At 50.4% G+C, this 15,343-nt stretch overlaps 2 protein-coding genes across 3 annotated transcripts in view; one reads left to right on the top strand and one right to left on the bottom strand.

Moving 5' to 3' along the window:
• The window catches only part of MYG1 (MYG1 exonuclease), a 9,077-nt gene extending 3,049 nt beyond the window's left edge, over positions 1-6,028 (top strand). Inside the window, exons 3-7 of the mRNA XM_017861513.1 lie at positions 1,822-1,981; positions 4,701-4,853; positions 4,989-5,111; positions 5,525-5,706; positions 5,817-6,028. Of these exons, the coding sequence (XP_017717002.1) occupies positions 1,822-1,981; positions 4,701-4,853; positions 4,989-5,111; positions 5,525-5,706; positions 5,817-6,000 (802 nt within the window). The 3' untranslated portion in view covers positions 6,001-6,028. The remainder of the gene's footprint in view (positions 1-1,821; positions 1,982-4,700; positions 4,854-4,988; positions 5,112-5,524; positions 5,707-5,816) is intronic.
• Positions 6,029-6,304: 276 nt separating this feature from the next.
• AAAS (aladin WD repeat nucleoporin) overlaps positions 6,305-15,343 on the bottom strand; it is a 13,429-nt gene continuing 4,390 nt past the window's right edge. For both annotated transcript variants that reach the window (XM_017861539.1, XM_017861538.1), the window contains exons 3-16: positions 13,583-13,638; positions 13,187-13,278; positions 12,946-12,992; positions 12,603-12,701; positions 12,150-12,293; positions 8,449-8,569; positions 8,005-8,129; positions 7,807-7,867; positions 7,572-7,662; positions 7,282-7,375; positions 7,129-7,196; positions 6,899-6,980; positions 6,696-6,780; positions 6,305-6,564 (exon numbers count right to left, since the gene is read on the bottom strand). In XM_017861539.1, the coding sequence (XP_017717028.1) occupies positions 6,340-6,564; positions 6,696-6,780; positions 6,899-6,980; positions 7,129-7,196; positions 7,282-7,375; positions 7,572-7,662; positions 7,807-7,867; positions 8,005-8,129; positions 8,449-8,569; positions 12,150-12,293; positions 12,603-12,701; positions 12,946-12,992; positions 13,187-13,278; positions 13,583-13,638 (1,390 nt within the window). In that variant the 3' untranslated portion in view covers positions 6,305-6,339. The remainder of the gene's footprint in view (positions 6,565-6,695; positions 6,781-6,898; positions 6,981-7,128; positions 7,197-7,281; positions 7,376-7,571; positions 7,663-7,806; positions 7,868-8,004; positions 8,130-8,448; positions 8,570-12,149; positions 12,294-12,602; positions 12,702-12,945; positions 12,993-13,186; positions 13,279-13,582; positions 13,639-15,343) is intronic.

Genomic DNA, 15,343 nt, shown 5'->3' with positions numbered 1-15,343 from the left:
TGTATTTTTTAGTAGAGACGGGGTTTCACCGTGTTAGCCAGGATGGTCTTGATCTCCTGACCTTGTGATCCGCCCATCTCGGCCTCCCAAAGTGCTGGGATTACAGGCTTGAGCCACCGCGCCCGGCCACCCTTTTTTCTTTTTTTAGCATACATTTTTTGTTTTGTTTTGTTTTGAGACGGAGTCTCGCTCTGTCGCCCAGGCTGGAGTGCAGTGGCACTATCTCGGCTCACTGCAAGCTCCGCCTCCCGGGTTCACGCCATTCTCCTGCCTCAGCCTCCAGAGGAGCTGGAACTACAGGCGTGTGCCACATGTCCGGCTAATTTTTGTGTTCTTAGTAGAGACAGAGTTTCACCATGTTGGCCAGCCTGGTCTCAAACTCCTGACCTCAAGCGATCACCTGCCTTGCTTGCCAAAGTGTTGGGATTACAAGTGTGAGCCACTGAGCCCAGCCTGTATTTACTCAAGATTTAATAATAAAAGTCAGTTAACAAATGGAGCTCCCTAGGTAATTCTGAGATGGACTGGTATTTAGAAATCATGGCTGTAGTTTCTACTTCCCTAACATCTGTTATATCTTTTCTCTATTTTCTGCCCCACTGCTGTTCAAATTCTTGCCTTCTTTATTCACCTGAACCATTGCTGGTAATCTCCTTGCATCTGTTCTCCATGCTGGCTGGTGCAATGCTCTAACATGCACCTGTCTGCTTAAAATCCCTCAATGACTTCGATTACCCACAGATAAAGTCCAGTGGTCTGGCCCTGCCTGCTCTTCCAGCTTTTTCTTTTGCCATTCACATCTCACACCTGAGCTGCCTTTCCTGAAGTTCTATCAAGAGACTTGTCTCTCAGCCATCATTCATGTGGTTCCCTCTACTTGGAATGCTTTTCCTCTTTCACCCCTTGTCTATCTGGTGGACACCCACTAATTCATCTTTCAGAACTGACCTGAAGGCTCTCCTCTGAACCATTTCTTCATCCCTTCCTTCCTTTCCCTTGTCTTGTCTAGTGAGAGTACTCGGGGGGTTGTGTTTGTCGGCCTCCAGCAGATGAATCTAAAGGTGAAAACAGTGTCTTGGTTTTTTTTTTTTTGAGACGGAGTCTCGCTGTGTCGCCCAGGCTGGAGTGCAGTGGCCGGATCTCAGCTCACTGCAAGCTCCGCCTCCCGGGTTTACGTCATTCTCCTGCCTCAGCCTCCCGAGTAGCTGGGACTACAGGTGCCCGCCACCTCGCCCGGCTAGTTTTTTTGTATTTTTTTAGTAGAGACGGGGTTTCACCGTGTTAGCCAGGATGGTCTCGATCTCCTGACCTCGTGATCCGCCCGTCTTGGCCTCCCAAAATACTGGGATTACAGGCTTGAGCCACCACGCCCGGCCAGAGTCTTGGTTTTTTACCCTTAATGTCTAATAAAACATAAAATGTGAGGCCGGGCGCGGTGGCTCAAACCTGTAATCCCAGCACTTTGGGAGGCCGAGACGGGCGGATCACGAAGTCAGGAGATCGAGACCATCCTGGCTAACACGGTGAAACCCTGTCTCTACTAAAAATACAAAAACTAGCCGGGCGAGGTGGCGGGCGCCTGTAGTCCCAGCTACTCGAGAGGCTGAGGCAGGAGAATGGCGTAAACCCGGGAGGCGGGCTTGCAGTGAGCTGAGATCCGGCCACTGCACTCCAGTCCGAGCAACAGAGCGAGACTCTGCCTCAAAAAAAAAAAAAACATAAAATGTGGCAGATAGGAAGCATTGAGTTAACCACTGAATGAATGCATGGAGAGTCCAGCCAAGGTGCCTCACCTCAGCCCCACCTCCCTGTGCTCCTCAGGTCTTTCACAGAGACCATGAGCTCCCTGTCTCCTGGGAAGCCGTGGCAGACCAAGCTGAGCAGTGCGGGACTCATCTATCTGCACTTCGGGCACAAGCTGCTGGCCCAGTTGCTGGGCACTAGTGAAGAGGACAGCATGGTGGGCACCCTCTATGACAAGGTGGGGACCTGAGGACAGAGATGCCACCCACATGCATTTCTGGCAGACCACCTGGGAGCAGTGCTCACACAGCACTCAGCACTGGGCCTCGGGGCAGGGTTCCTGGCCTATAGCAGGCCCAACACTCATCCTCTCCCTCAGTCAGGCTCATCTCACAAGGGCATGGTGATACCTCCCCTGCCTACATCCTGGGGGGGTTGTGAGAAGTGGGTGCTATAATATATGGGGAAGGGCTTTGAAAACCATAAAGCAGCATGACCCTATCTTTTTCTTGACAAACACAAACAGCAATTGCTCCGCACCTTTGGGTAAACAGAGGGGAGACTGCTTATGTGTAGAAGCAGATGGCTCAGAGGTTCTGGCTGCCCTGAAGGTTGAGGGAAGCGTATATTAGGCACCCCTGTAATTCACTAGTGGCACAGAAATTGGGAAGCTCAGCTGGGAAGAGTTGTATTATGAAACTGTCTTTGGATTCCACCAGTGTCCCCTGCAAGCAGCTTCCTGCTGTTGGGGAAGGAATATGGCTAGTAGCCCTGGCATGCAAGTCAGGTCTCACATTACTGAGGACAGACACTTACTTGTTTACAAGTCAAAGCTCAGGTTCAGTCAGCTGTATTTCTTGCAGGTAGGCTGTTGAGTTCAGTTCTCAGTTTTAGCTTGCCCATCTTCTGCCCTCTGTAACTACAGAGCTTTTGGAATATCAAGATTTTAGACTGCCTGGGTCAGTTTTCCCTTCCACTGCTGAAGGGTTTCTAAACAACTGACAATTTTTTTTTTTTTTTTTTTTTTTTTTGAGACAGGGTCTTGCTCTGTCATCCAGTCTGGAGTGCAGTGGCACGATCTCAGCTCACTGCAACCTCCGTCTCCTGGGTTCAAGCAATTCTCTCCTGCTTCATTCTCCTGAATAGCTGGGATTATAGGTGCCCGCCACCACGTCTGGCTAATTTTCGTATTTTTAGTAGAGACGGGGTTTCACCATGTTAGCCAGGCTGGTCTCAAACTCCTGACCTCAAGTAACCCACCCGCTTTCACCTCCCAAAGTGCTGGGATTACAGGCGTGAGCCACTGCGCCCGGCCCTAACAATTGACTAAATTTAACCTGTGTTTATTTATTTAATTTATTTATATATTTTTTTGAGACAGTCTCGCTCTGTTGCCCAGGCTGGAGTGCAGTGGCCAGATCTCAGCTCACTGCAAGCTCCGCCTCCCGGGGTTACACCATTCTCCTGCCTCAGCCTCCCAAGTAGCTGGGACTACAGGTGCCCGCCACCTCGCCCGGCTAGTTTTTGTATTTTTTTTTTTTGAGACGGAGTCTTGCTCTGTCGCCCAGGCTGGAGTGCAGTGGCCAGATCTCAGCTCACTGCAAGCTCCGCCTCCCGGGTTCACGCCATTCTCCTGCCTCAGCCTCCCGAGTAGCTGGGACTACAGGCACCCGCCAGGTCGCCCGGCTAGTTTTTTGTATTTTTAGTAGAGACGGGGTTTCACCATGTTAGCCAGGATGGTCTCGATCTCCTGACCTCGTGATCCGCCCGTCTCGGCCTCCCAAAGTGCTGGGATTACAGGCTTGAGCCACCACGCCCGGCCGTTTTTGTATTTTTTAGTAGAGACGGGGTTTCACCGTGTTAGCCAGGATGGTCTCGATCTCCTGACCTCGTGATCCGCCCGTCTCGGCCTCCCAAAGTGCTGGGATTACAGGCTTGAGCCACCACGCCCGGCCGTTTTTGTATTTTTTAGTAGAGACGGGGTTTCACCGTGTTAGCCAGGATGGTCTCGATCTCCTGACCTCGTGATCCGCCCGTCTCGGCCTCCCAAAGTGCTGGGATTACAGGCTTGAGCCACCACGCCCGGCCGTTTTTGTATTTTTTAGTAGAGACGGGGTTTCACCGTGTTAGCCAGGATGGTCTCGATCTCCTGACCTCGTGATCCGCCCGTCTCGGCCTCCCAAAGTGCTGGGATTACAGGCTTGAGCCACCGCGCCCGGCCTAAACCCATGTTTTAACTGAGCATCAGGTTGGGGTCCAAATCAGGAAGTGCTGGGCATAGAAGTTACTTTCTCAGTGCTCTGGGAGTAGCACGTTTATCTACATACCACAGGTGTAGTGTTATGGAGGCCTATTTTGTAGGGCAATTTTGCATAAAGTTTCTGCCCCGAGACTCTTGAGGCATTATCCTACCATTTATTCAGACCCAGGAGACAACTGCTGATGTCATGTGGCACATTATGGGCTTCCCTGGAACCCTAACTCAGCAACCAGCTTTTGGTGTCTAGTCTCATATTCATTTTCTCCCTCTTGTGTTCTCAACCAGAGCCCCTCCTGCACCTCATTAACCATGTCACTGAATACCTACTCACCCTACCTGGAGACTTACCAGCCTTCAACCACAGGGACCCACTCCCACAGAGACCCTCTAGCATCTGGAGACCTTCCTTGTTCAAAAGTTAGCAGTCCCCTCCCCACACGTGTTGGCTTTGGTTTGGGCTTTGTGCAGCAGAATGAGCATGGATTAGAAACCAGGTGATCTGAATTCCAGTCACAGCACAACGAGCCTTCTGAGCTTCAGCAAGCTGCTGAACTTGCCAATTCTCCCTTTTCTCATCCAGTTATGTTGAGAGATCCTCACAGGGCTGAAAGAGTGTGTATGAACATACTTTGAATCATGTAAGACTTCACATAAATAGCAGGTAGCCTCAAGAAAGTTTCCCCTGCTGCTGCCTTAGATGTATGAGAACTTTGTGGAGGAGGTGGATGCCGTGGACAATGGGATCTCCCAGTGGGCAGAGGGGGAGCCTCGATATGCACTGACCACTACCCTGAGTGCACGAGTTGCTCGACTTAATCCTACCTGGAACCAGCCTGACCAAGACACAGAGGTAAGGTGGCATGGGAGGAAACCCTGAGACCTGTAAGAACCTTGGGCAGGGGGAAATGGAGCATTTATTCCTCCTAAGCCCCAGCAAATTCCAAGTTTGGGCCAGCACCCTGGTTCTGATTCTCATCATTCCCAGGCAGGGTTCAAGCGTGCAATGGATCTGGTTCAAGAGGAGTTTCTGCAGAGATTAGATTTCTACCAACACAGCTGGCTGCCAGCCCGGGCCTTGGTGGAAGAGGCCCTTGCCCAGCGATTCCAGGTATAGGCCTTGGAGGAGGCATTGTGGCTTGGGGATTACTGACTGCCAATCAACAGGTGCTCCTGCTTCTACCCTAAACCCTAAATTTTTTTTTTTTTTTTTTTTTTTTTTGAGATGGGATCTGTCTGTCATCCAGGCTGGAGTGCAGTGGCAGACAACCTCAACCTCCTGGGCTCAAGCAATCCTCCCACCTCAGCCTCCTGAGTAGCTGGGATTACAGGCACATGCCACCTCACCCAGCTGATTTTTGTATTTTTTGTAGAGACAGAGTCTCACTTAGTTGCCTAGGCTTGTCTCAAATTCCTGAGCTCAATTGATCCTCCCACCTCAGCCTCCCAAAGTGTTGTGACTACAGGCATGTTCATCATGCCCAGCCTACCTTAAACCTTCTAGCTATCCTCTTCCTCTTTCAGGTGGACCCAAGTGGGGAGATTGTGGAACTGGCGAAAGGTGGATGTCCCTGGAAGGAGCATCTCTACCACCTGGAATCTGGGCTGTCCCCTCCAGTGGCCATCATCTTTGTTATCTACACTGATCAGGCTGGACAGTGGCGAGTACAGTGTGTGCCCAAGGAGCCCCACTCATTCCAAAGCCGGTGAGGCCCTAGGGAACCACCCTACTGACCTTCAGGCCTGTCTCAGCCTTGTTAAGAGAAGGCTGCCAATTCTGACCTCTGCTCTGCTCCCTCTTTCTGCCCACTTGTAGGCTGCCCCTACCAGAGCCATGGCGGGGTCTTCGGGACGAGGCCCTGGACCAGGTCAGTGGGATCCCTGGCTGCATCTTCGTCCATGCAAGCGGCTTCATTGGTGGTCACCGCACCCGAGAGGGTGCCTTGAACATGGCCCGTGCCACATTGGCCCAGCGCTCATACCTCCCACAAATGTCCTAGTGTAATAAAACCTTCCACCTCATACTGACCCAGTCCTTGACTCATTCTTGCCCTACACCATTCTGGAAACTTGTGAAAAGTGAAACAACTATTTATATGTAAGACCCTGTGCTAGATATATTTTCTTCACAGTAACTTCTCAGCCTTGCTTTCCAAAGCATTTGAAACCATACAGTTTCCAGGGTTAACGTGACCAAATTCACAAGTCGCTAAAAGGTGACAGAACAGGACCTTAACCCAAAGTCCATGCTTTTTTCCCCTACTCTACCCCAATGCAACTCCCTGGAAAAGACAGACTGGTAACTGAGTGGAAAACAAAAGGAAAACTTTTATTTATTATTAGAGGTGGGAATGTGGGGAGTGGGGCAGAACAGGTGGTGGCCCTGGGAGAGGGTCCCAAGGGGTAGAGGTTGGGGATGTCTCAGTAAAGAGGGGCAGGTCATGAATACAGCCTCCACCCCCAGCAGGGGGTTCTTGGGCCCGGCCAAGCACTGGGCTAAAACGTGGAAACTGGGCATTGACAAAGTATAGCGGGATGTGAGCAATTCGGCCTGTGGACCAGCCCTGCAGAGAAGGGAAAGAAAAGGATCAGAGCCTGGGCCCAAAGAAGGGCCATCTGGCAAAGCCATACAGCAGCCAAGGCCCTCAGCTTCTCCATCCAGCTCCTGGAAGCCCCAGCAGCCTGGCCCACTCACCACACTGAGCAGGGCCCCTTTGTTGAAGGAAGGATGGAAAGTGATGAGCTGGGGCTGGGCTCCTGGCTCCCCCTGGATAACGCCACTAGAAGAAAAGGTGAGCAGGCAACGGGAGGCAGAAGGGAGCTGCATGTAGTGGGATGTGGGTTTTGTGCAGGAAGGCTGGTGAGAAGTCCAGACCTAAGGGCCCACATGGCACTTACCAGGGAAGGAGCTCAAACACAGGGCTGTTTCGAGTGCGAAAAAGGAGGATGACTGGTTTACCATCCTGTACTCTTGGGTTTCCTGTAAGAAATGGATCCAGGGATAGGGGAGGAACTCTGAAGACAGAGTCCCAGGACAGGGGCAGAGGAGAACTCCAGGCCAGGGCATGGCCTCACTAGATTAATTGGGAAGATGGCTGTAGGCTAAGCCCTTCATCCTTGCCTCTTACCTTTCATGAGCACAGCCAGACGCTCCCCACTGGGGTCCCAGACCATGGAATGAGCCTCTCCCCCAAGCCTGTGAGTGACGACAGGTTAGGAGAGTTTCAATGTGGTCCCTCCCACCTGCTTTTCACTGCTACTCCCTCAACCACTCAGCTCACCTCTCCTCACCATCTGGTGTCTGTATTGTTGTCTCAGACAGATCTGCCACAATTGTTGCTGACTTTGCACCTCCAACGCGCCCCTTTCCCTCACCTGTGGACGGATAAGAGCAGAGACGTTCTTGCAAGAAACAGGCCTCTCACTGGTCCCCCACCAGCTCACCAAAGGCATCAACACCTCAAAATTTCCTAAGCTTCTATATTTCCCTTTATCCCTCAGAGCTGCATCTTACCAAAGGTTGCTGCCTCCCTCTGACCACCCCAAATACTGAAATGTTGCCCTAACTCACCACATTGTTCTGGAAAAGATAGGGAGTAAATCAGTGGCTCTCCCAATACAGTGAACAGCAGTCGGTTGCCATCTGGGCTCCAGCAGCCAGTCTGGGGTCAGGGAGCAAAAGGCAGGAGAAGGTATGTCTACAGTAGAATGCAGGAGGGAAAGTAGAGGTGGCCGGGCTTGGGGGCATCAGGGGCCCATTGGAATCATCTCCTCCCCAGCATCTGTCAGTCAGAGTCCCCTCTTACCTGACAGCGCCCTGATAGAGTAGGCCACCTCTCACAAGTCCACATCTGGGCCTCCCAGACTCTTAAGCCAGAGAAAAGCAAATTATAGCTCAGGACCTCTAAGTTCTAAAACTTCGACCCACCTCCCTTGACAGAGCTTCCAGGAGCTAAGTGCCTTTATCTAGGTCCTTGCCCTCCCTCCATCCTCCTCCCACTCACTGAAAGACAGCTGAAGGAGTGGTAGCCAGGATTTTGCTGCCATCTGGGGACCAGAGCAGGTTGGTCACCCCACCTCCTCGAAACCAGGGAAGGGGGACACAGGTCTCTGTTGAGACATCCCATACCTAGGAGAGTGGGGCAAAAGATAAGGGAAAACTCAAGCACCCTATCATCTCTCAGAGGGCTGGCCTCTCTAATGTACACGGAGCCAGAAACGAGAGGAAGCGGGAGAGGGACTGTGAAACAAGAGGCACAGGTTCATGCTGACAATCACAGAGAATGGAATTTTAAACCTCATGAGTCTGATGGCAAAGCTCCTCTCTGGGTAAGTTTAAGACTGAATGAACCAAGGTCCCTCCTCCTTCCCCCAAGATGTTTCCACCACCGAGTGAGGAACGCTTTTGCCAGGACTGAAATGCACATGAGGGGCAGGGACCCACTCACTCGGATAGCAGCATCCACGGGTGAAGCTGAGAGCAGCCGCCCCCCACTGGGGGCCCAAGCTAAGCTGGTAACAGGTGTATGCCCAGGGTGAGACAGCACTTGGGCACAGCCAGAAGAGGGTCTGGAGGGGAACATAGAGGATGTGGAGTCAGGAGATGACAAGAAGCCATCCCCAAAATTCTATTTATTTGCCTCCTGCTAACACCTCCTATCGTGATGGTTGGGAAAAAGGAGTAAGGATTGTGGAAGTTAAAAGAAAAACACAAACAGCGAAGGGGAAAAAAGGCCAAATCACAAGCAGGTCAACAGAGAAGAGGTGATTTGCAAGATCTCAGGCCAGGGTGAAAAAGAGTGCTTCCACGATAGGCCATGAGGAGGCAAAACCTAACCAGAAACGTAGAAGGTACTGCCCTGGGGCGGTATTAGGCCCCACCCCAGAACACAGCTATCTGCCCACAGGCCATCCAGCCTGGCCATCCATCCATGCAGGGATAATCTATGACATTACTTCAAGGTTCCAACCTTTTCTCTCCAGAGTTATCTAACACTCCTCAGAACACACCCTGTGCTCCGAAACAGCCCTCCTGCCTTGCCTTATCAGAGCGCCTCCCACCTCTGCACTCCTGCGTTTGCTGCTTATCATAAAGATGGTGCATGTGTCTCAGCCTCCATCACCAGCAGGGAACTACCTGACGGCGCCTGCCATGTGTCTGCAGCTGTGTGTCAGCTGTGTATTTCCAGAGTCATGTGCCTGGCCTGACAGATGAAGGCTACTACCTGAATTAACGCCACCTTCTCTTTCTACCTAACTATAACCACCTTCAGCTCCAGTGAAGTCTTAGTCACAGATGTACAATTTAATTCTCTCGAACTTTACAATAAATCACAGCTGCCTTTGCAGGTGGGTTCAGATTCATCTCATTCTTTTCGGTGGCTCCACTGTATACCACTCAATAGATGAACTATAATCTATTCAGTCCTGCCTCTACAAATGGACATTTGACTTGTTTGTAATTTTTTATTATACATAATGCTGTGAAAAATATCTCCTGGGCCAGGCATGGCGGTTCACACTCCAGGCTGGAGTGCAGTGGCACGGTCATAGCACACTGCAGCCTCAAACTCCTGAGGCTCCTGCCTCAGCCTCAGCCTCTAAAGTAGCAAGGACTACAGATGTACACCACCACGCCCAGCTAGTTTTTTCATTTTTATTTTTTGTATAGACAGTGTCTATGTTGCCCAAGCTAGTCTCAAACTCCTAGGCTCAAGTGATCCATCTGCCTCAGCCTCCCAAAGTGCTGGAATTACACCCATGAGCCATCACGTGCCTGGCTTTGTTTTTTGTTCATGTATTTATTTAAAAAATTTTTTTAAAATCAAGTTTCGCTCTTGTCGCCCAGGCTAGAGTACAATGGCATTATCTCAGCTCACTGAACTTCCACCTCCTGGGTTCAAGCGATTCTCCCGCCTCAGCTTCCTGAGTTGCCGGGATTACAGGCACGCACCACCACACCCAGCTAATTTTTGTATTTTTAGTAGAAACAAAAACAAAAAACCAACAACTTTTCAGGCGTTGTGTATGCACCTGTAGTCCCAGCTACTTGGCAAGGGGCTCACTTGAGCCCAGGTGTTCAAGGCTGTGATGTGCGATGACTGAGTCTGTGAATAATCACTTCATTTCAGCCTGGGCAACATAATGAAACCCCATCTCTAAAATAACCAAAAAAAGGCTAGGTGTGGTGGCTCACGCCTGAAATCCCAGCACTTCGGGAGGCCAAGGCAGGCGGATCACCTGAGGTCAACAGTTTGAGACCAGCCTGGTCAATATGGTGAAACCCCCGCCTCTACTAAAAATAAAAAATTGGCCTGTGGTGGCATGCACCTGTAGTCCCAGTTACTTGGGAGGCTGAGGCAGGAGAATCGCTTGAACCCAGGAGGCAGAAGTTGTTGCAGTGAGCTGAGATTGTGCCACTTGCCCTCCAGCCTGGGTGACAGAGTGAGATTCCATCTCAAAAAGAAAAAAGAAAAAAAATCTGTGATTACGTATTTTTTTCTTATAGTACCTACTGTCAAGATTTAGGTATTAGTGTTACATTAGCTTTATAAAAATAAATCAGGATAGATCCTGCAACAAAAAAAGGGAGGACAGGCCGGGCGCAGTGACTCATGCCTATAATCCCAGCACTTCGGGATGCTGAGGCAGGCGGATCACGAGGTCAAGAGGAGAATCCCTTGAACCCGGGAGGAAGAGGTTGCAGTGAGCCGAGATTGTGCCATTGCACTCCATCCAGCCTGGGCAACAAGAGTGAAACTCTGACCCACCCCCCAAAAAAAAAAAAAATCATTATTTTCTTCTACAATCCACTTTGGTAACTTGCATTTTGCTAGAAAATCAAACATTTCCACAGGGCGCAGTGGCTCACTCCTATAATCCCAGCCCTTTGGGAAGCCAAGGCGGGCAGATCACAAGGTCAGGAGTTCAAGACCAGCCTGGCCAATATGGTGAAACCCTCTCTCTAATAAAAATACAAAAATTAGCTAGCACACGCCTGTAGTCCCAGCTACTCGGGATGCTGAGGTGGAGGAATCACTTGAACCCGGGAGGCTGAGACTGCAGTGAGCCAACATCACGCCACTACACTCCAGCCTGAACAACAGAGTGAGACTCCATCTCAAACAAACAAAAAAAGAAATCAAACATTTCCTTCAGATTTTCAAATTTGTTGGCCTAAACATGTCCATAATACTCTTTTATAATTCTATTTTCTACCATATCTATATCTTTCCACTTCTGAAAATAGTATACTTTGGTTTTCTTTTTCTCCTTAATTAGGCTGACCAAAAGGTTTTCTTCTTTATTCATATATCTATATATATATATACACACACACACATACACACTTTGTTTTTTGAGACAGTCTTGCTCTGTTGCCCAGGCTGGAGTACGGTGGCGCAATCTCGGCTCATTGCAACCTCTGCCTCCCAGGTTCAAGTGACTCTCCTGCCTCAGCCTGCCGAGTAGCTGAGACTACAAGCGAGCGCCACCACGCCCAGTTTATTTTATTATTTTTAGTAGAGATGGGGTTTCACCGTGTTAGCCACGATGGTCTCGATCTCCTGACCTTGTGATCCGCCCGCCTCGGCCTCCCAAAGTGCTGGGATTACAGGCGTGAGCCACCACGCTCGGCCAATTTTTGTATTTTTAGTAGTGACATGTTGGCCAGGCTGGTCTCGAACTCCTGACCTCAGCTGATCCACCTGCCTCCACAGTCCAAAGTGTTGGAATTACAGGCATGAGCCACAGCGCCCAGCTTATTCATAATTTAAAGAACCAATTTCTGGTTTTATTTTTAGTTAGTTCTCACAGGTATGCTTTTTCTAATTTCATTAGTTTCTGATCTTATCAGCACTAATTTTCTTCACATTTCCTTTAAGTCTCCTGATAGTCCTCTGAAAGACAGTCTTTCCACCCCATAACCCACAGACACATTGTCCCCACAATCCAAAAAGCCCCTAGTTCTGTCTCTTTCTCCAGATTAGAGTATTCTCAGCAACCCACCTTGATCTTACATCTGCTTTTCCCACAGTCCTGGGAAGTGCTGTGAGGACAAAGAACTTCTCCTTTCAGACCTCCTCACCATCCACCATGCCTAGCATTGCGTAACTCTCAGGCCAAGGTAAGACAGGCTACTAAGACTTACCGGGTAGACAAGGAGGTAGGGTCCAGGGTCCAGATGAGAATGCAGCTCTGGCAGGCCACAGCCAAGACAGAGGCACTAAGGGGTTTCCAGGCCAGAGCCGCCACATTTCGCTGCAGCCGGTGCTTCAGGGAGGGGACTATGGTGCTAGGGTGAAGGGATAGGAAACTGAGTCAAGGCAGGAACACTAAGGCTCCAGCGACCAGAGTGCAGTTAAGGAGGGAAAGTCAGAGAGAAGAAGGAGGATTCATCTAGGGGCCAGGGGCACTATAGGACAGGAGGGGATAAAGGTTAGGTCTAGAAAAAGCACATATCCAGTTATCGAGTTTCCCTGATCCCAGTTCTGGAAGGAGCCCTATGAACCAGGTTCAAGAACTACAGGACTTTCCGGGACCAACGCTGGCAAGGGAAGATGATATTGACAAGTCAGAGCCCACCTGGTGTCTCCACACACACCTGCTGGCATTATACACACGGACTGAGTCATCTAGCAGGGCCACTGCAAACTTGTTGGTGTGGGGGTGCCACGCAAAGACACGCAGGCAGCAGCTGGACCTAAGGAAGGGGTTAACATGAAGAGTTCCTGCACCTACCCCTACCCTAGACCAGAAGCTCACATTCATTTCCAGTAAGAACATGGTTTTTTTCTACTTTTTCTTGTATTCTCTTTTGGGGGCACAGAAGGAATGAGAACATGGTGAGCAATCAGAAAAGGAGTAGGAGTCTTTGCCTTCTCCCCAGAGGAATTTTCGAGGTTCAGGACTTCCTTCCCACAAAGCTCCAGGGCTTGTGCACTCACCAATTTGTGACTTGGGCAAATTCAGCAATCAGATCTTCACTCCTGAGCTGTAGGAACAAGGCAGACAGAGGACACACTGGGGCAAAAGGAGCCCATCCCCTCAATATTCCTACCGGGGAGCTGGACCACTCCTACCTTCTGAAGTCATCACACCCAACCCTGACCTGCAAGTATAGGAATGGGGGCACAGTAGGATGGGGACGCAGCAACTGCAGAGGGCTGGGGAGGAAGCCAAACTTACAGACAGATGGGGGAACAGGGACCCATGGAGGGAAGAGGCCCATCGACAGAGTGCCAGGGCCCAGCCGGATGCCGTCTTCACCCACTCAAACACTGTAGGGTTGAGGAAGCAGCTCTGATTAAACCATTCACAGGCCTCTTACCAGGTACCCTCTAGGTGAAAGACAAGGAAGGACAGGCACTCCCCAGGTCCTTCTGCCCAGTAAGTACTCTCAACATCCCACTCTGGACACCCACTCTGGACACCCACTCTGGGTTATTTGGGTAGGCAGAGGAGAGAAGATGACAGGAAAAATAGAGCTAAAAGAGGCTGGGCCAACAGGTGTCAGGTGAGTTCAAGAATATGGAGGGGAAGATAACCACAAAACGAGGGAAGGCTGGAGAGAAAAATACTTACCCTCTTCTTCTGAGTTTGCAATTTCATTTAGCACACCAAAAAGGCCCACATCACGCCTGATAAGGGAGGAAAATGTGGGTCAGATTTCTCTGATCTGGCGTCCCCCTCTACCAGTTTCATTCAGTCATTCAGTACACATGTATTAAAAACACAGCCACATTCAATGAGTGCCAACTACGCACCAGGCACTCTACAATGTTGTCCTTTCATTTGCGTATCTCACAAATCTGAAAGAGATTCTAAACATTTACGGATGAGGCAACCAAGCCTCAGAGGACTTTTGGGCTTTGTGAGCAGGCTAAGGAGATGGGACTTGCTCTAAGACAGTGAATGGAAAGCCATGGAAGGGTTCTAAGGAGAGGAATAAACAGATCACACAGCAGCATTTTAGAAAGAGCAGTCTGGCTGCAGATTAGAGAGTGATAAGAATAGAAAAGACCAGGATGGTCTTTTCTATGAGCGCAGTGGCTCATACCTGTAATCCCAGCACTTTAGGAGGCCGAGGTGGGCAGATCACAAGGTCAAGAGATCGAGACTATCCTGGCCAACATGGTGAAACCCCATCTCTAATAAAAATATAAAAATTTGCCAAGCGTGGTGGTGCGTGCCTATAATCCCAGCTACTCAGGAGGCTGAGGCAGGAGAATCGTCTGAACCCAGGAGGCGAAGGTTGCAGTGAGCTGACATCATGCCACTGCACTCCAGCATGGGCGACAGAGTGAGACTTCGTCTCACAGAAAAAAAAAAAAAAGAGAAAAAATAGAAAAAGTCCAGGTGCAGTGGCTCACACCCGTAATCCTAGCACTTTCAGAGGCCAAGGCAGGAGGATCACCTGAGCTCAAGAGCTTGAGACCAGCCTAGGCAACATAGAGAAATGCTGTCTCTACAAAAAAATACAAAACGTAGCCAGGTATGGTGGCACACACCTGTAGTCCCAGCTACTGCAGAGGCTGAGGAGGGTGCATCACTTGAGCCCCTGGGGGCTGATGATGCAGTGAGCCGTGTTCCATGTTTGCACCACTGCACTCCACGCTGGGCAACAGAGCAAGATGCCATCTCAAAAAAAAATTATAATAAGAGAAAAATAAATCAGTTAAGAATCTACAGGCCGGGCACGGTGGCTCAAGCCTGTAATCCCAGCACTTTGGGAGGCCGAGACGGGCGGATCACGAGGTCAGGAGATCGAGACCATCCTGGCTAACCCGGTGAAACCCCGTCTCTACTAAAAAAATACAAAAAAAAAAACTGGCCGGGCGAGGTGGCGGGCGCCTGTAGTCCCAGCTACTGGGGAGGCTGAGGCAGGAGAATGGCATTAACCCGGGAGACGGAGCTTGCAGTGAGCCAAGATCCGGCCACTGCACTCCAGCCGGGGCGACAGAGCGAGACTCCGTCTCAAAAAAAAAAAAAGAATCTACTTCAGGGCCAGGTGCAGTGGCTCACGCCTGTAATCCCAGCATGCTGGGAGGCCAAGGCAGGCAGATCACAAGGTCAGGAGTTCGAGATCAACCTGGTCAAGATGGTGAAACTCCATCTCTATTAAAAATACAAAAATTGGGCCGGGCGCGGTGGCTCAACCCTGTAATCCCAGCACTTTGGGAGGCCAAGACGGGCGGATCACGAGGTCAGGAGATTGAGACCATCCTGGCTAACACGGTGAAACCCCCCCTCTACTAAAAAATACAAAAAACTAGCCGGGTGAGTTGGCGGGCACCTGTAGTCCCAGCTACTCGGGAGGCTGAGGCAGGAGAATGGCGTAAACCC

Source organism: Rhinopithecus bieti, unplaced genomic scaffold (assembly GCF_001698545.2).
Source record: "Rhinopithecus bieti isolate Rb0 unplaced genomic scaffold, ASM169854v2 scaffold_56806, whole genome shotgun sequence".
NCBI classification, from domain to species: domain Eukaryota; kingdom Metazoa; phylum Chordata; class Mammalia; order Primates; family Cercopithecidae; genus Rhinopithecus; species Rhinopithecus bieti.
This window is presented reverse-complemented; position numbering and strand designations above follow the sequence as displayed.